This window comes from Melopsittacus undulatus, chromosome 7 (assembly GCF_012275295.1).
Source record: "Melopsittacus undulatus isolate bMelUnd1 chromosome 7, bMelUnd1.mat.Z, whole genome shotgun sequence".
NCBI classification, from domain to species: Eukaryota; Metazoa; Chordata; class Aves; order Psittaciformes; family Psittaculidae; genus Melopsittacus; species Melopsittacus undulatus.
This window is the reverse complement of record NC_047533.1, coordinates 7,256,026-7,279,612: the sequence shown is the minus strand read 5'-3', so window position 1 is coordinate 7,279,612 and position 23,587 is coordinate 7,256,026. Positions and strand designations below refer to the sequence as shown.

General features: G+C 39.8%; 1 protein-coding gene across 3 annotated transcripts in view; it reads right to left on the bottom strand.

The window, feature by feature from the left end:
• Positions 1–7,272: 7,272 nt before the first annotated feature.
• MAEA (macrophage erythroblast attacher, E3 ubiquitin ligase) overlaps positions 7,273–23,587 on the bottom strand; it is a 50,557-nt gene continuing 34,242 nt past the window's right edge. For all 3 annotated transcript variants that reach the window (XM_031048427.2, XM_005148543.3, XM_031048428.2), the window contains exons 4-9: positions 21,488–21,610; positions 18,420–18,496; positions 12,098–12,206; positions 9,794–9,927; positions 8,952–9,147; positions 7,273–8,499 (exon numbers count right to left, since the gene is read on the bottom strand). In XM_031048427.2, coding sequence (XP_030904287.1) covers positions 8,404–8,499; positions 8,952–9,147; positions 9,794–9,927; positions 12,098–12,206; positions 18,420–18,496; positions 21,488–21,610 — 735 coding nt within the window. In that variant the 3' untranslated portion in view covers positions 7,273–8,403. The remainder of the gene's footprint in view (positions 8,500–8,951; positions 9,148–9,793; positions 9,928–12,097; positions 12,207–18,419; positions 18,497–21,487; positions 21,611–23,587) is intronic.

Here is a 23,587-nt window from a genome sequence, read left to right as displayed (position 1 = left end):
GAGGCAACTGGTCCCTAAAATGAAAGGATCTTCAGGGGGAAAATATAATGTATTAAATGATCTTGAGTGTAACAGTGACAAACACAAGGAACAAAAGATGAATTCAAACTGGAAACCAGGCACATATTTTACCAATGAGGAAACAGATTCACTGTCTCATGATGATGTTTCTCTGACAGATGTGCTCTACCCAAACAACGCTGGGTTGTAAACAGTTTTGAGACTTGACATCTGAAACCAGGGCATGGGAGATCAACCACTCCTGGCTCTTTGGAAAGCCTGAAGTTATAGAGAAGAATTGTTACACAAAGCAGAGGGGGCAGGACATGAAAAACCTGGTGACTCCAGCAATAAATGTTGAAGATGGAGCCTTGGCTGCTCCTGCTGTGAAGCTGTCAGTGGATCCGGGAGAGAAGATGGGATGGAGGAAGAGTATTCTGCAAATAGAGCTTAAGAAAAAGGATGTTGCAGCACTTCGAAGAGTCCTTGAGATAAAAGCAAGTGTCTAAGAATGCTCCCAATTTCAAGACTCAATTCCCTAAGGACAGATAAGGGCCACTGGAAGGTTCCTCTGGTGGTGGAAAATGTAGGAGCAACCCCTCTGACTGCCCACAGCAGGGAAGCTGCCTGGAGCATAGGAATCCATGAGGCTGCATTTTTAATCTTGGGGATTTTAACAGAGCTGATCCATGCTGGTGTTTTTCATGGGGTTTGTGTAAAGGTTTGGAATATTCATTGCCCTATGACACTTTATGTTGTAGCTTAGATATTTTAGTCATAGAATCATAGATTCCCAGGTTGGAAGGGACCTCTAGGATCATCTGGTCCAACCTAGGATCACTTAAACGGAGTGTGAGACTTTCTGGAGGACCCCAAAGCTCTATTTTGTTGCTTTCAATATGCAACCAGGCCATACTCTTTATTTCAGCTGCTAGAACAATTCTGATGGTTTAATTTTGCTTATGGGGTGAAATAATGAAGATAATGATTCATTTTAGACTTGCAGGATCCTAGACAGAGGTGTTATTTTGCAATAATAGTGTTTATTATTATTGCAAACCACCACAATAGACACGTTGGCTTTGTTGGCCCAAAAATGGTGCCAGCACTCTGATTTCTTTTCATGCTCTTCTTGGAAATACAAGGTATGGAGGGGAAGAATTAAGACAAATACCTCATTCAGATCAAGATTTAATTCAGCATCTCATCCTCACACACAGAGATCACAGCCTATGTTATTTATGGTTCTTGATGCAAAGAACCCAGTCATTATCCCTTTCTAATTGGTGTAGAATAAAAGAGGTATTTCTGGATACAGCAACTGCTAATCCTACTTCAATGAGGAATTCTTAATTTTACCTCCTCAGAGGAGGGCTCACAGAGAGAGGCAGGGAATGTGTTTTGGCCAAGGGAAGGGTAATTTCTCTCTTAGCAGGGCAGGTGACATTCTTCCCAAGCGTTATAGAAACTAGACAAGTAAGGTGTGTCTAAGAAGGTCTGTTCTTCACTGAAGGAACAAACCAGCAATTCAGCTATAGATCTTGTGCTTTTCTCTATACCTAGTAGTTAAACCGAATTACTGACCTCTCCTATAAACACAGCACCCTCTTTATTCACTGGGTTTTGAAGTAGGATAGTGCATCACTGAAGCTTGAGAGCTGGCAATGTATATGACAGTGGAATTCAAAGTAAACAGACACACAGTCTGGATCATCAGAGCTTATGTGCATCTGAGATCAACATCTGCAGAGTGCTCCTGCAAAAGAACAAAACTCCAACAGATTTGCATCAGCAACATCAGTTCCCATCTATTCTTCACTGTCCAACCATCTCAGGAGGTGAGATCACATACGTGTTGGTATTCATCCCATTTAAGGTCCCTTCCAACCCAAACCATTCTATGATTCTATGATTGTGATTACAGCACAAAGCGTGGTGATGGTGTACCTGGAGAGAATTAATGCAGCCCCCTAAGTAATGCTTAATGACTGCATCCAGGATGACTTGAGCTTTCCTGAGACCAATTCCTCCCTCATCCCCTTCAATATTTAGTAACACATTTCTATGGTTTGAGTCCTTAAAGCTGCTACTTTCACCAGAGGAGACACCTCCACATGGGGCACACATGTACACACACCCAAGAGCTTCCCACAGCTCTGGTCTTGGCTCTTCTGAGTTATTTGTCTTGCTGTGGTTTGCAAAGAAAGTAGAGGAAATTGTCGGCTGATTTTATTATCTGTTTATTTCCTTTTGGGAAACTTGTCTATAGGATCCCTCTTAATCTCCATGGGTGGGGACCAAAATATTTGAGTTAGTTAATGATCTTTTTGTCCTGAAGTGAATGGAGTTTATCATCTTTCTCTCCTCATTCTTCCTTCTGGCTCTGTCAGGAAAAAGCCCTGGCTGGGAACTCAGATGAGCTCCCTGGGAAAATCTGCTCCTCTGCTCTGGGGGGGTAGATAAAACTTTTCCTTAAGGAATGCACAAAATAAAGCTTAATCTTATGGGATAGGAAATAGGGTCAAAGGAGTAGGTACAGAGGTGGGTTTCAGCCCCTTGGGTATTCTTCCCTATTTAACCTGCTTTGGTTTTCCACATTAATTTGGGAATAAAGAAAATGTTTTATCCTGAGCCAGCTGGGCTGGGAAGGGATTTCTGCTCCGCTCCACTGACCATCTCAGTGCTCCCTCTGCTCCAGCTCCAGTGACAGAGGAACAGACATGAACAAGGAGGACCCAACTCCAGCTTCCAGTTATGTGGCACCAGGCCCCTTCATAGCCCTGGCTACTTCCTCCTGATGGCAGCACCATGGTCGGGTTGCATTTCTCTGTTTCAAGGAGGCTCAAAGCCCTCACAGCATAGAATGAGAACTCTTTCGGGTTGGGTCCTAAAGAACTGCTGAGCGAACTCCAGTGCTAAAACAGTCTCAATCGTTTGTCAGTCCTCTCCTCCGGGTTACCTGGGTTTCTTCCTCTGTAATACTTGAGCAGTCTTTAGAGGAGCAGCTGTGATGCTTGATGTAGTATGCTTTCTAGAATAGTAGGCTGAGCAAATCCTAGAATCACAGCATGGTTTGGGTTGGAAGGGACCTTAAAGCTCATCTAATTCCAACCCTGCCATGGGGAGGGACACCTTCCACTAGAGCAGTTTGCTCCAAGCCCTTGTATCCAACCTGGCCTTGAGCACTGCCAGGGATGGGGCAGCCACAGCTTCTCTGGGCACCCTGTGCCAGCGCCTCAGCACCCTCACAGGGAAGAGCTTCTGCCTAAGAGCTCATCTCAGTCTCCCCTCTCTTGGGCAGGTTCAAGCCATTCCCCTTGGCCTGTCCCTACAGGCCCTTGTCCAAAGCCCCTCTCCAGGTTTCCTGTAGCCCTTTTAGGCTGAACAAACCGAACAACCCCAGCTCTCTCAGCCTGTCTTCAGAGCAGAGGTGCTCCAGTCCTGATCAGACTTGATCAACTTCCGTGTTCATCTGGGCTGGCATTTGATGCACTAAACTGGAAAGCATGGAGCTAAGCAGCTGGAAGAACATGCTGTCACTAAAATCCAGGTTTGCCATTAAAGGTGCAGATTGTACCAAACACCAGAAAGGCAAACCATGGAAAAATCACTCTTCACAGCCACACGAACAACAACAACAAAACAGCCCCAAGGCAGAGTGAGCTGAAGAATGCAACCAAGAACCCTGGCCCAAGGAGTACAAGACTGAAGCAGAAAGTCTCAAAGGCCCATTAGCCTGCTGCCAGGATATGGCATTCATCCTGCTGCAGACTCCAGGACACAGCAAGGAGAAACAACGTGCTGAGCAGAGCCTGACACCTTGCTACAGCACATGGATACCAGGACAGAATCGATTCAGTCATTTTGCTATGCCAAGTGACCTTGATGTGCTACAGGACACCTGGTGCATAGAACCATAGTGTAGCCGCAAAGCATGCCCTGACAAAAGTGTCTGGTGCGTCCCCCAACCCACTCTGCTCAGGTTACCTGATGCAGAAAAGAAGGAAGTCACAGTATTACTTCTTTTCCCTCAACAGTGCGCTGATAAGCATGTTTGGTGGCTTCCTTTTGTTGACTCCCAACTGGACATAAATTTCTCATTCTTCCTGTCCTAAATGGTCTTTATTTCCTATAAAATTAATCTTATTCATGAGTAGAAAAGGACATGCTTATATTAAAAAAAACCCCAAACCATACCAGCCCATCACTCTTTAAAGCTTCCTGCAAAATGTTTTAGAATCATAGAATAGTTAGGGTTGGAAAGGAGCTTAAGATCATCAAGTTCCAACCCCCCTGCCATGGGCAGGGACACCTCACACTAAACCATATCACCCAAGGCTTCATCCAACCTGCCCTTGAACACTGCCAGGGATGGAGCATTCACAACCTCCCTGGGCAACCCATTCCAGTACCTCACCACCCTAACAGTAAAGAATTTCTTCCTTATATCCAAGCTGAACTTCCCCTGTTTAAGTTTCAACCCATTACCCCTTGTCCTGTCACTACAGTCCCTAATGAATAGCCCCTCACAAGCATCCCTGTAGGCCCCCTTCAGATACTGGAAGGCTGCTATGAGGTCTCCATGCAGCCTTCTCTTCTCCAGGCTGAACAGCCCCAACTTTCTCAGCCTGTCTTCATACAGGAGGTGCTCCAGTCCCTGATCATCCTCGTGGCCTCCTCTGGAATTGTTCCAACAGTTCCATGTCCTTTTTATGTTGAGGAAACCAGAACTGTTTTACCCGAGCATGGTATCAACTTCACTACTTTCCTACCTACAAAATGTGATCACATCTTGAATCCTTCTCAGCCAGGTGGATAATGGAATACTTAAAGCCGAAAGAGGTACCAAAGAGGCTGGTGGCATCGTGAACCAGTGCAAACAGCTACCAGCATGCCTCTCCCCTTTCGCAACACTGGAGAAGCATTTAGAGCAGGAGTTTGGACCACAACAAGCAGGAGAGATGAAGACAATTCTCAACCTCTCCTGACCACAATGGGGACAAACTGTTGCCTTCAAACAGGAACACAACCAAAATCCCCAGCCTCAAGTCTCATTTTGTTAGATTGCTTGGCAGGACTGAGAAACCATCACAGTGAAGGATGCTGTTCATTTCCAGCTCAGCCAGATCTTGAAAGGAGATAGTTTGGAAATGGAAGAGGTTGATTAGTTAATGTAGAGCCTAAGTCATTCATTGTACAGGCTGTAACTTGCACCTTTGAGGACATTAATGGATTGTCTTTTGTTTTCCACCTCGGCCCACTGCCAGGCATTTAGATGCGGCAGGTTATACATAAAAAAAGCTGAGGAATCTCAGCTAAAGGAGGCAATGGGCACTCTTTGATCGATACAAAACACAGGCATTGCTGGTAACACGCCAGGACATGTAATTGGCAGAAGCAGCTTAGTTTCTATCTAGCAGGTCATGGCCATATTTGCTGAAGTTTCAACATCTGGTTACAGTCAGGTTGTGTGATTCCCCATCCTATGCTTTATGAACTTACCTCTATGCCAGATATTACTAGAATGAGACGGGCTTAACAGGATCTCTACCCAAACTTCCCACTGTTGAGTAAAGCCTCTGTAACCCTGCCTCACCTTCAACATTACACAAACCCTACTGTCAAAGTCCTCTTCTTGGCACATCCACAGGTGGAACAATTACAAAAGTGGTGTTTACAGGCACTAGGATTGTATTCAGTAGGAGTCACACACTGCTTTTGGTTCGATATCTGAAGCCACCATACAAGGTATGAGCTGACAGCTCTGCTGGGCTGGGAGCTCAAGGCTGCAGAGAGCAGTCAGGGAATGAACTCCAAGCCACAGTGAATCTGTTCCTGACACCACTTCCAACACTCATAGAGCTGGAAGGCTTCTAGTCATGGCAAAGTAAACTCAAGGATGAAGCCAGGCTTGAAGAGCATATTCTGAGGGCAGTCCACAGGGGCCAGCCAGGAGGCTGCAACTGCCTGTGTCAAACAGGTCTCGCTGTAGTCAGAACTAGCTGGTTGACTGCAGGTTCCTAAAGCATGCAGTTGTGGCTAGCAAACAGCCAAAGCTCCCCTTTGCTCCTTCTGGAACACCATCTTTGTGACACACCATCAGTGGCTCAGAGCTCAGGCTGGCACCAGTCCCTCTGAAGTGATACCCTCCATAAAGACAACTACTCTCCTCCATTCCCACATTATTTGTTTTGGGAACGTGGCTTTCTCCACCACTCTGCTTAGGCCACAAAAAGCAAAAAAAGGCTGAAATCTCAGGAAGCTGCAGTTCTAACCAGTATTTAAAAGAAGCAAAAGCAACAATTTCCATACCCTACAATTGTTGTGCAGTTACCACACATTTCCTCAGGGCTGATAACAAACCTATGCTTTCCTCCCTGCTTTGGCCTTCTATGCTTTTCTGTGAAGTAGGGAAAACCAAGGTTGCATCCTCAGTTACCCCTGTTGTGAATGGTCTGTCAAAGCAAAACAGATGCTATTCCACTTGAGTTTCAGTAATGCTGCACCCCAGGGTGACACCCTCTCCACTGGTGAGCTGATGAAGCTTCAACTCTTGCCCCAGGAAGAAGAAATCAGACACTGCTTAACTGATAGCCAATTACTCCAGCTACTGACGCAAGTTCCCTCATTTTCTGCCAACACTATTGGCACATTGCTCTTATTCTAAGGAACCACTAAATCTGCGACTGAAGAAAATGCTAAGGGAGACAAACCCCTTCAGCAGTTCAGTGCAGGAACAAGCTGGTGGTTCTGCAGTGCTCCTGTGATACTGACACTTCAGAACAGGTATGTTTACTGAAAATGGAGCCTTTTCAGCCATACCTCACTGGAAATGCCAATGTACTTAGTTTCAGAGTAGCTGGTTTGGGAACTGATTGTATTTGGTCTCTGTGTGTTGAGCAGGAATAGAGTTATTTGTCAGCACTGTTTAAAGCACTGGGTCATGCATCAAAACCTTGCACCTAACACCTCCCACAGCGTTATTAACAGAAAGTCATTAGGACATTAGGCAAGCTTCTAGAAGTGACAAAAAAAGATGGTTGATTGGGAATGGACTGTTCATATATGAAAAGTCTAAACCAAATAGCTATTTGACTAAAATGCTCAAGAACTGACTGAGAAACAAGAACATGTATAGCTGTGGTTTCATTTTGGTGTGTATCATCACATCTTGTAGAACATTAAGAACACATGGCAGTTGTGCTCCTTTGAAGAAAGACCCTTACAAAAGGGCTGGTTTCCCACATTTAAATACAAAGCAGCTTTCTAGTATTTATATAATCAAGAAATGGAAAACAATTTTTATTAACATGTTGTACATTTACAATCTTTTATTAGCTAATCAACATCAACATGCAAAAATAAGCGCTAAATACAAACCTCTACAATATGGTTCTGTTTAAACTACAATGGTTTAATTCTGTTTGAAAAGTCATAAGGATGTGTTCTGTAGTTGTTAAAATTGAACTATTAGTTTCAGTAATGAAGACTATTTAGACCCTAAAATTATGTAATCATCCTGCAAGGCATCTTCAGAAACTTTGCCCAACACTTAAGAATACCAGCTCATTTTCATGTGAGTACATTCTCAAAGCAAGAAATAAGGCAGTAGCACTAATGATTTCATATTGAACCCTATGCACATAACTAATAACTTTAGAAGGACTTTAACACTATGGTAGACTGGAAAAAGAACATTTAAACAAGCATTGGATTTTGCCTGAAATGTTCTCAGTTCCTCTTGATACTTATGCAACCTCCTTAAAAGATTTGGGTTTGGAAAAAGCCTTTGTACTCCTTCAAAGCTGATCCTCCAGGGAAGCCACTCTTGCATCAAAGACATCAGCATCTTCCCACAGAAATAAGTTATAGAATTCATGTTCAGGAGAACTTCACGAGAGGATCATAAAGAAGGCAAAGAGGAGCTTCAAGGAGAACATATTGGTAGTACTGAAATCTTTGCTAACAAAAGGGTCTTGGACAATTGTGAAAAAGAGGGAAGAACAATGGATTTAATTTTCACTCTGTTGTAACTTTTCCCCCAGTGCAAATGTCCATCTTTAAAGAAATTTATCCTTTAAAGAAGATGAAAATACTTTCGAGAAGAGTCCAATTTTTGACCTTGTTACAAAACCTTAACAATCAAAATTCATTTTCCTTTTTATTCAAGTACAAACTTAAGTCACAATTCCTCTCTTTTTTTTTCCTGTTTTGTTTTTAAAGAGTGTTTATTGTTGCTTATTGATCTTTGGTCGCAAGAAACAAGAATGCCACCGACAGGTCTGATCCCCAAGGTGGCAGGTTTTGCTTCTTTGCCACACATTAAGGCCCCCCCCTGTACAGGGTATGCCAATATACACTGTGTCAAAATTCCAGCGGCACTTCATCAGGAGTTGTATGGACCTACATGATGTAGACTTTCTCAGCTTGTGAGAAGTTGAAGACTTCTTTGGTTCTTGGGCAAATTACTTTGTCGTCTTGACGAATAGAAAGCAGAGACTGAAAAAGAGTGGAATGAACAGGTAATATTCACAGTCATAACTCTAAGCATTAATTAACTATTGAGTAAAAACTTTTTTAATGAGAAATACGATGTTATAGGCTGGAGTCAAGATACCTTTGCCCACAAAAGTTACTTATTCAATATACCTTTAAGGTCCCTTCTAACCCAAAATGCTCTGATTCCATGATTATCACTCTCCACAGAGAAAGACCCCCAATACCATTTGATTTCATGCTGTAGACTCACATGTTCAGACATCAGCTTCTGTAAAGAACAATGTAAGCACATACTCTTTCAAAAACTGCTACAAGAAGTTATTTTTCTGCTGTTCGTGCAGAAGATCCTTCTGGCTTTCTGACTGCATTCATAACCTCTCATTTGGATATGGAAAGTTACTTTAACAAAAGTCTTAAACCAGCAGCGCCAAGTCACCGATTTCAACACTTACATTGTATCCATAGACATATCCATTTGGTAACATCATAGGAGGATTATTTTCGTTCATTACATCCCCCGAAATCTTGCAGACTAGTCGGGAGTTGGCACAATGTGCCATAGGCAGGGGCTGAGCCAGCTTGTTCAGGGATTTGCTACACACAGGGCAGTCTGGGTTTTTTGAGCTCCCATCCTCTTTATAACACTGTCTGTTTAACAGCAAGGTAAGGAACAACCACCACAGAATGCAGCAATGCTTAATGAGAGGCACTGGAAAAAGTGAACTATGGAAATACAGCCTAAGCTAGAGAATACAAGGGACCATTTCATCCAAGTTTACTGTGTATATATAAGAATCAAGTGCTTCAAGGAACAAAAGCAAGCAACAAGTGTCCGGCACCCTCTATAGGTAAAATTCCTGATCTAGAACACTTCAGTAGCACCAGTCATCTACACCAGAGTGTGTAGCAATTCCAACTAAGTTTCAGAAGATGCAAAATGTATTAAAATATGGATATGAACCCAGAGTAAATTTTGTATAAGTGCTTAAAATAATAATTCTGCCCCATCTCACTAGCCTTTGCAGATATATTCATTAACTTCAGGCACACGGAAATACAACCTAGTATGCAAGCACAATGTAAATGTCACCTTCATTTTGGTTTGGGCTTTTCTTAAGCCATTTATTATACTCTCCCCTTAATTTAATAGAGAGACTAGTTCAGAACCCATTTAAACAACTCAGAAATATTCAAGTGTCACATTTCCTCTTTGAGCTCTCTAAAAAGAAGCCATACAACAAAAAACGCACTATGTTCTTTTGCACTGGACAGTAGTATGTGCATTAAAGGATACGGTGTTTTTATAGCTGAAAGGCCTGCCTGGAGTGTTATAGTAAAAACAGAATTGTTTCCCAGCTGATGTAGTCTGTAGTTATCATATCTAAACTGTTGGATCAGCATTCTCCATCGAGCGGGGTCCAAGAGATCCTGTTAAAAAACAACACAACTATAAGTTGTTTTCAATGTAATTGTCCCAGGGGAGAACAGCTTGGGTGTGGTAAATTGTGCAAAACCCACTAGACTGAATCCATCACAAAACAGAAGTATACATACTAATACATGGAAATGTACTTGTTTAGGAAATACCTTTCAACATTATTCTACTAGAAACAGCTTAAATCAAGTATTATTTAAAATAGTTGGTTTACTATTCAGTCTCCCTCTGCCATCTACCAAGTGTCCTAACTAAGGGATGCAAATCCTGGTAAGGCTATTTCTTGTATTTAGCTTTCTAGAATGGTGGCCTGCTTATAGAGCAACACTGGTACTGTGAAATGTCTCCTCTGTAGCCTCTGAACCATCAACACTGAAATGTCAGAAGTGTTTCTTTTCTCAAATCACACTAATTCTGTAGATAACTCTTTGTAATATCTACTGTTTGCAGAATTCTGTAATGTAAAAAGCACCATTTCAGCCACAAGACTGCATGTCTGTCTGTCCTATGACCTTCCCCATCTAAGGCCAGAATGTTCCTGGAGTTCCAGGATGAAGCTTTTGTTCTGACCTCAAGGCAGTTCTTGAAAAGGTTGAACAGACCAAGCCTACAACAGAGCCATAATAAAGAGGTAAAGTACAATTAATGATTGAGAACAGCCTGTGATTAGGGTCCTAGATGATAGAGCACAAAAGCTCAGTAAGAGTCCAACTGGAATAATTCCAGCCACAGCTACATAAACTTGTTCACAGGATATCAAGAGAAAATAGCTTCTTTTGCTACAACATTAAGTGTGGTTTCCTTAAAAGTACTAAAAGATAGGCAATGAGGTAGAGAAGCTTCTATTCCTTGGTTATAAAAGACACTTCTTCTCTTGGATTAATAAAAAATCAACTAATTAGAAATATGATCTGACAAACTTGCTCACAGATTTAAAAGTGATTTTACTTAAAGCTATTCTAAGAAGCCATTTATGCACAGAACTCTTAGTCAGCCTATCAAAGGTATTTCCAAGCTAGCATGCACTGTTTATGTAGGTAATTATTGAGGACTCAAAACATAACTTCAATAAACTTAAAACATTCAAGTACAATCCATAAAAGTAGTAGGGAATTTGCTCCAATTGTATGGTTGTATGTGAGACAATACTTGCTTTTTCTCCTTGGTCTCCCTCATTGAAACATTCTGTTCATACTTAGAACAGAATACAGGGTTTTTATGTCTGCCTATTTCTAACTACCACAACAACAAACTTTGTCTTAAACCCAGTCTTCTAACTCATCTATCCTTTATGCTTGTAACTCACATCAAATGTAGAATCCGTAATACCAGGATCCTTCCAGGACTCCAGGAATTTCACATTAATTCTGTGGTTTGGTTTTTTTTTTGTTGTGTTTTGTTAAACCACTGATTTCATCATCAATTGTTTAACACACGTTTCTACCGGCATTGCCACTTATTGGCTTGGCGTTTCACAGGATTCTTGTCTTGCTTTGCCAGCTCAGCTCTTGTCTACCTTCTGCTTTCAATGCCAAGTTAAAAAAACCAAGTGAATTAGCACATAACCACAGAACAAACTCAAAATCCATGGAAACAGTAACTACCTATACATGTTGCTTGATTCAAGTTTAGAAATAGATATTACTGTTAATATCTACATTAATTTGCATAATTGAAATAAATGAACACATACTTTCAAGCATCAAAAATACTGCTTTCAGATCATTCAAATCCTCTTTCCTCTCTTCATCCCAAAAGAACGAGAATTAAGAGCTGCTGCTAGTGTATGAAGAACACAGCCAAGTATCTTGAACAGAACTGATTTTCTTTGTACTTCCCCATCTTCCACCTCTTACCATATATTAGTTTATCATGCTTCTAGTCCCATGGATATTTACTACTGGGCTTGTGATAAACCTAGTTCAGTGTGAATCTGTGTTACTATTAAGATCCAACTACAACATCACAAATACCACCTGTATTGATGTACAGGCAAGGAGTGGTTATTGCAATTAAGGACTATTATAAAGGTGGATTTGAGAAAGTAAACTCAGAACAACAATTTGATCTGCAGATTATCAGTGTATTTTCCTGTCAGGAAAAAGCACTGCAACATGTATTTTATTATTCTGCTGTACCCCTGAGTTTCAAACAGAACATTACCTTATAGGGGGAGATATGAGTGTCTGAAGGAAAGGCCAACATTCCCATCACTTGTCGAACCTCATCCAGCTGGCTTCCCTCAGCCTGACTGAAATGCTTTCTTGCATGTCTGAAATACAGAATTTATACCTTTATTAGACAGCCTTGTTCCTCAAGCAAGGAAGTTTACATAATTATGTAAGATTTCAGAGAAAACTCTAGATTCTGCTCTCAATAAATGAACTCCAAGAGGCGATGCATTTGAATAGCTTGAAAAAGTACACCCTGCAAATATGAATGCAAGAACGACTGAGCATTCACAGTTATACACTGTAATTTCTAGAAACCAGAACTTACTGTAGCATGAAGTCTTACCTCGCCTACATCTAGGATGACAGATCTACAATTATTAGAAGAAATAAGTCTGCTTACACAAGCTCAATGTATCACATTTATTCCTTTGGCATCCACTTCCAAGTGAGAGAAATGCAGTCTGATAATCAGCTATTCCAAACCATTAAACATTAAGAATGTTCAAATATCTACCTTGTTTATACTGACATTTGAGAGAACATTTACTTTTGAAGGAATGATTTAGTCTTTTTTATAGGCTAGAAAGCAATATCACTTTCTGTGCAGACTACAAGGGATTGCAGGGTAATGTGGTTGAAAACACCTTAAATTTCTTTGCCAGGGAAATAAAAATCTTAAGTAGAACTTCAGAACAAGCTTTTGTACTTTAAAGCACACTGATGATAGCACATATACACAAAGCTTAAAACTTGGAGATTTGAAAGAAGGGACAGAATTCCCAGAAACTTAAAGTAAAAATACAAACATTCATGTTTTTCAGGAAATTAATACTAAGAAACCAAAGAATCATCAGATTATAAGGATATTCAACTACTTTAAAACCCTGCCTGAAGGACTCCCTCATCTAGTCTTCAGTATCACCAGTTTTCAAGTTGGAGTTTTAAGTGTGCAGGAATACCCTTTAGCCTTTAAACTGGATGATTAGTTCAGCATTTGTGCTGAAGTTCCTGTTTTCGGTGGTGCACAGATGTTGCACAGTAGACTGAGCACAGAATTAGCGCTGTACTGAACTTCTAGCATTACTTTAGTGTAGAAAACTCTTGCAATGCTGTATTTGCTCCACAGTTTGCATTATGGGGAAGATAGCAAGTTACGTCTTAAGAGCTTTGGTAAGTGTTTCTTCTTTTAAAGAGTCTTATTTAAAGTTACAAATTACTTTTAGGAATATACAGGATTTTCCAATTGCCCATTTCATGTGTTGAATTAAAGAAATAAAGTCTAGATAAGGTCTGTCCGTTTCCCCCCCCTGTAATTCTGTGTTCTACTAAGTACACTTAGGTCATCAATACCATGAGAACAGTCTCTTTAGCAGTGTTTCAGTACTCCTACTTCCTCTCCCACCCAAACCAGGAAGCAATGGAAGTTATGTAGGACAGACTGTTTCCACCCAACTTCCTATTTCGGGTGAGCAATTCAGGAATGTAAATATTGTTCCCCAGGTGATTACTGTTATGAGAGCAGAAGTACAAAACCCATGGCCTGAGAGGAGAGACTTGGCAGCTTGGACATACTGGAGGATAGCTAAAGTGCGTGCTAATGCAGAGCTGCAGCTGAAAGCAAGAGCTGTTTAGAAGAAAGCTGAGGCAAAGCAGAAAGTTCAGACCAGTAAAGCAAAATGAGGGAGAAGAAGAAAAAATCAGTTAAGATGAATTATCACTGTGCACTTGTGCTCTGTGATGTTAAAACTAAGCAGATGTGTTTAGTTTTGTACCAGCCTTGTGGTCCCACTTCCCACCAGGCCTTCACAGTTTGCTCTTCCAGACAGCATTCCAACAATATGCTCCACTTTCTTGCAGGAAGACCCTGAGCTGCAACAGGCAAATACTGCCCACACTTACTTTGTGTGTTCAGGAAGAGCTAAAATCAAGATTTGATTTTGTGTATGTACAATATATAATCCCCGTGTGCTAACTGTTCAAAGGAGAAACACCCAGAAATCCGTCGTTTCCATCATTTGTAGAGTACAGAACACTGGGATGTGGTGGCCATTTTGGGTTCAGGCAGAAGGAATTAGGTCTTCTAAAGAGACCTTCTGTTAGTCTTCATCTCCTGACTTTCCCTTCCACCTGTGCCCCTTAAGAAAAGGGGTCCTTTTTCCCCACAAAACCTGCCATGCTAGTGTCTGAACTTCATCCTCCGAGTGCCAACACATATAAATGAATATGTAAGAGTACCCTTAAAAGAGAAGCAAGTTCATTAATGCGTAGCACTTGAGTCATTTTTAGATTGGGAAGCAAGAAACCACACTATGTGAGTACTGGTGAATGCACAATGTTTAAAGAACACCTTATTTGCCATCATGCCATTAGTCGCCCGTTCTCTTTTCATTCAGCTATTTTCATCTCTTTGGGCAAATGCTGTGTTCTTGGAGGCATGTATGAACCTTAAAATGCTTATTTACCATGTTCTAACCACCATTAGCACACACTAGTCAGTATGGCTAGAGCCAGGAGACCATCACTAAACCACTGAATTCTTTTGACAGATCAAATTAATAGGCAGAAAGAGTTTTTCTCCAAATCCCAAAATGATTCTGTAAACTCTGTGAGGACAAAGTGCATCATCTTTTGTTTGAAACAGCTGTCCCTTCTATGTACCCCATGTGTGTGCAGCAGGCATATTGCACTTGACAAATCCAAGAGTGAAAGGATATTTATGAAGACTTGATTTACAGTTCACTGTCTACTAAAGGTACATTAAACCATTAAGAAAGTACCAGTTACACTGTATGGTAGTATCTACATATGCCTGAATGTAAGAATGAACCTATTTATCAGGAAGTAGCAATAACTGAACACAAATATGAGGTGTTACCAAGAAAGAACTTGTTCTTCTGCTCAGCCTTTTGACTGACGCCAGAATGCCTTTATCTCAGGGACCATTATGACTACCAGAAAGATTTGTACTCAGAGTGCTCAGAAGTTTTCTATATGCCTGCCAAACCCCATGCCCCAGCCCACAACGAACTGTTTATTCAGCTTTACAGGAGAGAAGTTTACTGAAATGAACAGACTGTGGCAACCTTCTCTTATCCCCATGCATCATCAGCTATTTTTATTTACTCCTTTTGTCCCCTATAACCATGAACAAGAAGTGCACAGGGTGTTTTGTTAAGTGTTTAGCTAAGAACTCTGTGTATCTCTGGCATCCCATAAAAGCAAAGTAGTAGAATGCTGTCAGATTTCCCAGGATGAAATTAGTGAGAGCCCCGACTGCGTGAGATTAGTGTCATCAGTCTTTCATTGTTACTCTAATAAGTATGAGCTTTACAAAAAAGACCTAAGGAGATTGTGGGAGTTAAAAATGAATGATACAAGGCAAAATCTTTGATGCACTGAAGCTTAAGATACTTACTCTTTGTAGTCAAGGAATAGTTTTTATACATTCTTGAAACTTGCACTTTCAAGACTACTCTGATGAGCTACCTCAGAAGAAGCTCTGTTTGTACTCCTATTCTAAAATGCTACAGAAATTCAAACGCTTACTTAGCAAGATGTATACTTTTAAAGCTCACATTAATTCTAACCTAAAAGCAATGTGTCACTTTAGGGGTTCTCAGCAGGCAGCAAGCAAAGCTTTCAAACTTATTTAAACACCAGCTGCGTTTCAACAAAATGTCAGTTCTCCGAGTTCCACTCGTACAGGAAACTACTTGGTAAACAGCCTCTTTCTCTGCTTTCTAATGGATGCCTGACCTATTTATTGCGCCACGGACACAATGCTGAAAGAATCCTGCTGCAGGCACTTAACAGAAGCAAGCTAATAAAAACACAAGTTGCAACAGTTTGCTAGAAGCAATGAGATTTATGCTACACCTTGCCCAAATATATTCCTTTTTCCATTACCTATTCATTTTGAAGCAAAGGAAAATGGTAAAAGCTAACATTTTAGAGCCATATTATTTAAGGAAAGTGTTGAGATTTTGAACTCTGAATGTACTTATTTATCAAAACTCACCCCAATAAAAGGAGTGGATTAAGATACAGAAGAACTTCTGTGGCTCCTTTTCATTTTACAAGTCATTATGAAGTCAAGGCAGCATTGTTATGACTGGCAATTTATAATTGCTGAGTACAAGATGTATGTCAACCCTGAATTTCAATAGGTATATGGAATATATATGCTTCACCCCTAACAACATTGAATATCTTATGCCTATTTGCAATGTAGATGGGGCTGTAATTTTTAAACCTCAGAGGCCATGATAGCACAAGTTATTCTGCACCAGGAGTGCTGGGTCCTCTTGAGGGCTGACAGCTTGCAAATTTTAACAGTTTCAATGTGGAAAATGGATCAGAGGGAAACAAATATCCAGTAGCAACAATAAACCTTATCTGCTTTGTCCTAGTTCTCAGCCTATCACCTTATTTCAGCTCTATGTGTGCCCTCTGGTTTCCAACCTACATCAGGAAGCTGCAGCTGAAAGAAAATAGTTTTCAGAGCATGGACTACTCATTGTTAAGACGCATGACTGCACATTTGGCAGAGAAGTAAACTTAGCAGAGAATGAGGCTAAAGGCACAAAGGCACAGTATCCGTTGGCTATAAAGAACAGAAGATAGATAATGTAGTTGAGTGTCTTTCATCCTTTTCCTAAGTACCTGACAAGTCCTTAGGACTTGAGAACTCTATCAAAGGGTAACTGCACATCTCTAAAAGCCAGCATGTAGGTGTTTGGTTTCTTCTTTAATTATTAGCATTAAAATTAGCTGCAGTTATTTGCATAGGCTGGGATCAAAACAATGATTTAGGTCCAAGCAGGGCAAAGTAGGAGTGATACAAGTTAGGGAGCAACACATTTGAATGAAATTAGAAATAAACAACTGAAAATAAGCCAAAAACTTAAGGTTAGTAATTTTGGGAGTGGTGGTAGTATTAGACTGGCCTTTCCACATATTTCTTTTAACTTCCTTTATTCTTGTTTTTAAATAACTAGGTCTGTCACCCATTGTATTCAAGAAAAGTTATGTGGTTTGCCCTGCAAAAGTTTTTACATCTAAAACTTGGGAATGAGCTAGAATGCTTTCAGTCTGTGCTCACGTTATGATAAATTAGGTTTTCTATAGCTCTGTGTTCCTGACCAGCACAGAACTTTGCCATAGATACAAGCCTGCTGATTTCAATTTCTGGAGCACCTGCTATGGTTTCCAAAGGCAGGAAGACTTGAAACTCCCTTAACATAAAGATTATCAGAAGTGTTAAGCAGCAACAGTCTGATCACCAGAATGTACCAGAAAACTTCAATTCTGGCTGTAAAACTTGTCATTTCTCCAGAGATTTAAGAATACTTAAACCAGAACCTGCTGTGAGTTCCTTGTCCATGTATAAGTTGCCACCTGCAACACATTTTGTGGTGCTGGCAAGATCATTTCTTATCAGAATTACCAACATACTTTATAGTCCCACTATCAGAATTCCATTCATTTCAGCAGAACTGGTTTCCTGTGTTATCCTGCAACATTACTGCAACACCTTAAATCAGGATCACTACCTTTAAAGCATAATACCAGCACATGAAACAATTTATGAGTATTGCCATAAAGGCTGTCTTGTAGCTGAAGTCAGGCAGTGATTAGGTCTAATTCACACCACCTTGAGAAGAAAGTAAAACTGCCCAAAGTAGTCCCCACTGGACTAGTTCAGAGGAGGTGAAAATGGATATTGAACTGATTTCTTCATTTTGGTCCAGGGCAAGGGAGTAGTGGGAGTAACAGAACACAGCTCACTGTTCTCACAGACATGACTATAGAGAACTCCATTCAATACAAAAGGTGAACCTGACCTAAAGCACAACTTACACATCAAAAAGTTCATTGAAGATAGTAAAGCAGAAGAATATTCAGTCAAAATTGAAATGTTAAGCTTTAGATGGGTGTTCATTAACCTTTTAGTATTCTGCAATTAAAACTTGAGTTCTTATGAGAAGCGAGCTGCTCCTCCTGGAAACTGGCTAAGGGTAAATGTGTTCATTACATTGTATGTCACAAGAAAATACCATTATTTTATAAAAGTAAGAAGATACCAAATTTCAATGACAACTGAAGTTTGTCAAAAGGTGCATTTGCAGAATGACACCTTGCCTTAAGAAGAAAATGCAATCCTAGCTTAAATCGAAAGACTGATTACAACACTAGTAAGATCCATTACAGGAGTGGGGCTTCTGGGTGCTACAACAATAATCACATGTTTCTAAAGAAGCATGATACCATCTTGTTATGAACATGCTTTGGTAAGCATCCTGATTTCATACCTCACAGCATCCAGTCTCTTGTTCTGTCGAATGAGTTCAATGAACTCCTGAATCCTTAGGCTGAACTCCAGACAGCTCTGAGATTAAAGACAAGACAGGGTTTTAGATGGTGCCAAAACTGCACTGCAAAGTATGTTAAATACCACATGTGCACAACAACACAAAATGAAAGCGTTAACACGCAACCTTGTTTGCTTGCTTTTGGGCATTCATGCAATTGAAATGCTGCCTCTGTGGAGAACACATCAGCCCAGAATTCCCCAAAAGCAAACAAAAATCTCCTCTTTCCCTCCTTCAAAACTCCAGTCTTTAGCAGGGATGAACTCTTTCCTAATGATTAAAAGCATCATTACCCGAGATACAAGCAGCGTAACAAGTGGTTTGTACTTTCTTACAACTTAAAGTAGTAGATTCAATGCAAGTTCAGGGCTATGTGATAGCTTAGATGAGTGGTCCACCCAAAGACTGCAAGGAAGAAATAAGTCTTTGAATACTACTGTGAAAGTCCCCAATATTAACAACAGCCAGCACAGAGTTCACGTTGCTGCAATCTCCTCTCTCCCTTTCTTTGGAAACTTCTATCCCACTCTTGTTGGCAAACATCTAAAAGCCATGCTGGAGACAAGTCTCAAACAAGAAAACCAAGTGGCATTTACCTGTTTGGGGTTTTTTGGAAAAAGGTGAAATGTGAAGCCTAATGAAGTGGACAGTGTCCCTTTAAATCAAATCCCATCACCAGTTCACAAAATCTATAAAGCAACTTGGAATAGGTGGAATTAAAAAGATTCGCCCCCCACAAAAGAACAGGTCACTATGCTTCTTTATAGGGACACATTCAACTCTTAGTACTTTAGGAAAACAATGGCAACCCAAAGTCCTCCAAATCTATAGAGGAGCTGTATTCCCCGAGTTATCAGACTCCATTTGGGAAGTGTTTTTTTCTTCCCCCATGCTTCTGATGAACAGTTGCCTTTTGTTTATTGTCCATCAGCACAGTAATATCAAAATTCCTCAGTGACTTCAGTAGGAATTTGAGCAACTCCAAATCTATCAGTTAACTGCTTCTGGGGACTAATGCACACCCTGCAACCAACTGCTTATTTTCAGATTTGAAATGTAAGCCATTTGAACATAAAAATGATGCATTCTGTGCACAGATGTTAAGATATATACGTTTAAGGAATAGAAAGCAAACCGTTTTCCAGCCATGCATTTTCCTGTACTCAAGCCCATGTTTAGCAGAGAATAAGAATTTATTCTCTATTTTAAATTTTCAAATAGGACTATTGTAAAATACTGTTACTCAATCTATGCAAACCCACACAGAATTTTAGTTCAGTTTGTTTCCATTACAAAACCAATCAAGCTTTTAATTGTCAATGATACTAAATCCTAAAGCTTACTATTTCATTAAGATATTTCAACAGCAAAAAAACTCCATCACATCCCCAAACCATCTTCAGAGACTGTGTTTTGTTCTTATAAATCTTGAAGTAAGCTGCAAGCCAATGGCTCTATGGTTTCTGCAGACAAGTAACTAGAACTAAAGAGCTCTAGACAATCAGGTGATGCATACACCTCAACCTTGTGTTTCTTCAAACAATTCCACAGCAGCTATTCACAGCTTACACAGCTCACATCTGTAGAGACTACAGGTCTGTAAATGCTCTCCCAGGCCAACATACCATTTAATTTTTAGCTTAGGCTTGCATTAAGGTGGTGGCTCGGATTTTAGAACATTAACACTGATGAGTAGCTAAGCAACCAGAAACAGAATTGTTCATTTGTGTTGCAAAAAAGAAGCACAGTGATTTCTCTTCTTCTAACTCAGATCTCTCACAACTTTAGTTTTTTGCTTGGCTTAGAAAAAACAAGAATTAGGGCTTGCAGAAATAGATTTCTGTTGTTTTACAAAAAGAGGGATGGGGAAGATGTTCCTTATTTATTATTTGTTGATGATTTGGTGATGAAAAAGATGTTCAGATTTTATTTCTTATATTACTTAATATATTAAAGATTACATGAGGGGGATTTTTTACCAACGTAAATATGCACTAGTGGTTACATACCAATTCTGGTTTTCCTGTAAAGGCTTCCATAACAAGATCATCATAGTCTTTAGAGTAATCACTGGTCGATTTACTTTTGCATCCCATCTTCAGTTCATTCTCATTTTGGCACCCGAGTGACAGAGAATGTCACTCTTTGCTTATCATTAAGAGCACTTAAACAGTTTTTAGTTTAAGAAAGTGCTTAGTTTAAAAAAAATCAGATACAAGTGTCATTGAGGGAGGCAGGGATTTTGGTTAATATCAGTTAAAAACAAATTTCTGCAAGCCCTATGGAAGATTACAGCATGGTTTGAAAGGCACAATTTAAGAGACAAGCAAATTTAAACTCACTACATAGGAACAAGTAGGCAGCATGCTCAGATCATGGTATTCAGTGGCTAGAGAAAGACCTACTGTGTTTATTTCTTGATTACACTGCTTTTCTTCTTGGAAAAGTGTTTCAGTAATAGTTTCTCACAAAAAAATCAGTTTCTTCCTCAAGTTCTATTTTCTTATATGCAACACTTAAATTGTAAGACAAAAATCTGTATGAAATACCTCTCAATGTTAAGCATGAGGACACTGGTTTACCATTAACTTCACTCTTAAATACCTCCATGTATAACCTGAGTTATATTCTCAGCAGGATGCAAAGGGTCATAAATGTAAGTTCACATGCACAAGACACTGCATACTTCAGCGTTTACACATGTGTAAGTCACACTGAAACCAACTGAATGTTATTAGTTTATTTGAGCACAATTTGTAGAGACAACACTTGCACCCATAAGACCACTTATTGCCAAGCTTCAGGTTTGGCATTTGCATGAACTAGTGTAGCTCCAGCAACCTATGTCTTCTTAAAAGCGGAGTTTTGTACTTACTGTCCTTACTTTTATACAAGGCCTCATTCAAGACCTATAATTTAAACCAAATTGACCACATCAAATATCCAAGTAGGTAGAAAACACTTAGAAAACAATTGAAGCAAAACATGAACATGTTATATTTTCATACCTTCATTTTTCTAAGCCTGGATTTGTTATCATGACACCAAGCCAAGCAAGTCATCGTCTCTTGTCTTTCCAATGACTCTTCCACTTCTTTAGCAGTCAAAAACATCTCAATATTTACCAAGTCCTTAAAAAACAGAAAGAAAGCAGGCCTTATTAAATTGCACTGATACTTTACACAGCAATCCACTCTTCAACAGAACTAGAATACAGAGATACAAAAGACTGAGACCTCTGGTTTTTAGGACAGTTTTGGACAAAACATTACAGTGTATTTTAAAGACTGCATCTCCATGCACTGAAGTATTCCAGAAGTGACATAGCAGCAATACTCTTGAGTCTATGTATACAACAGAATGTGAGAAAACAAAGATTAAACCTAGGAGCTTTGCACAAGGTGACCAGATCCCACCATCACTTCTGTGCGGTTCACACACAGAAGTACTGAGTTTCCTCAAAGCCTGGCTGACTACCTCAATCCAACCATGACAATCTCATAACATTTGCTCAAGTGAGCAAGAACTACATAAAAGAGAATTTAATTCTACTTTACCTAGACATCTATAACTATTGATTTTTAGTCGAAGTCTAATATTATTGGAAAAGTGGATGAGATCAGGTTAGGTTTATCAGAACAAAACCAAACAGGCCACATGCATACAAATGCAGCACAAGTTGCAGCTTTTACTAAAGACTGCTCTTGTATGCCTTGAAAGTGAGTTTAAAAAGAAAAAGTTAAGAATATTTAGCTACATTTTATAGATTGCAGGACTATAGCAACAAAACCATTACACCATCAAAAGAATAAAGAGCCTCACACAGCTCTAATGGTGGTGGTATCAAATCCAGGCAAGTCAGACTAAGGTCAGAGCTAAGGCAGTTACAAGTTGATAGAACAAAATTAAAACTGGACTTCCACTGATATCCCCTTAAGGATATGAAAAAAATACTAATTTTATCAATGTGCTGGCAAAATGGACTGAAAGAATGCCAAACCTATTCTGTAAGAGGAATATCTCTCTATATGTCTTAAAGTTTTCCTACAAGACCATGAGAGTAATCTTCTGTTTTGGTAGTCTGAAGTTTCTCTGATGATATACTTAAGTGGAAAAAAGTGCATTACTCCCCTGTGTGTGATAAGGTGGTCATAGAAAAACCCTCCTGTCTATATAACTCATCTGTGTAAGTAATTTAACATATAATGCAGCCATATTCATTACCTTGCTTGCATATTTTTCCTTACAGCTGCTGAATGGAAAGACAATTCAATTTAAGTTAAAAAATAATACCACTGCATCTCCTCGAGCTTACTTGAGCTGTATGTCCTCTTGATGAGCAGCATTCGCTTTTATACCAAATTAACACAAAAGCATTTTCTTCTACATTAAAACCAGGACTGGATATGGTAGGCAGAAACAAATCACTGGTTTCATCCCATTTGTTAGCTTTTTATAGTTTAAGCTTCATCAGAAAAAAATAAAGCAGCATAAGGCAGCATTTGTTTTAAGTCGATGAGCTGGGGAGAGAATCCTAACTCCATGCATCTATCAATCAGATGTTAGCATAGCAATCTTCAGTGATGAGCAAAAAGGTTGTAGCTACTGCTGAGGCAGACAAAACTCTTAAATAAAAAGAGAACCCCTACATTCCTGCTGAAAATTTCAACTAAAAAAGGTTCTATTTGATGCAGAAATGCAAATTAGATTTGCAGTTGCCAAAAGAAGTCAAAGCTTGGCAGCCGTCTCTATTAAATAGACAAGATGTATCCCGAAAACAGAGGAGAACATTTTTAACTAAAAGAGTTTCTTTCAGAACTAACAATCACATTTGAACTGCACCAATAAATAGGATTTTATTCTCTGTTGACTGGAAAGTTAGGGAACAACATAAAGAAAGCATTAAGAAATCCATTTGTAGGGACAGAAATAGCTTTTGCATTTGATAAAAAAGTAGTCAGAAGCCTGAATCATGCACAGCAATAGAAGAAAAATACTGACACACGAGGCAATAAGCATCTAAAAAACCCCACACATGCTCATATCACCCCAGTTTTTTTGATCTGATCATGTTTTCCTATCTTCCTTTTTCAGTGGTGCCTACTCTT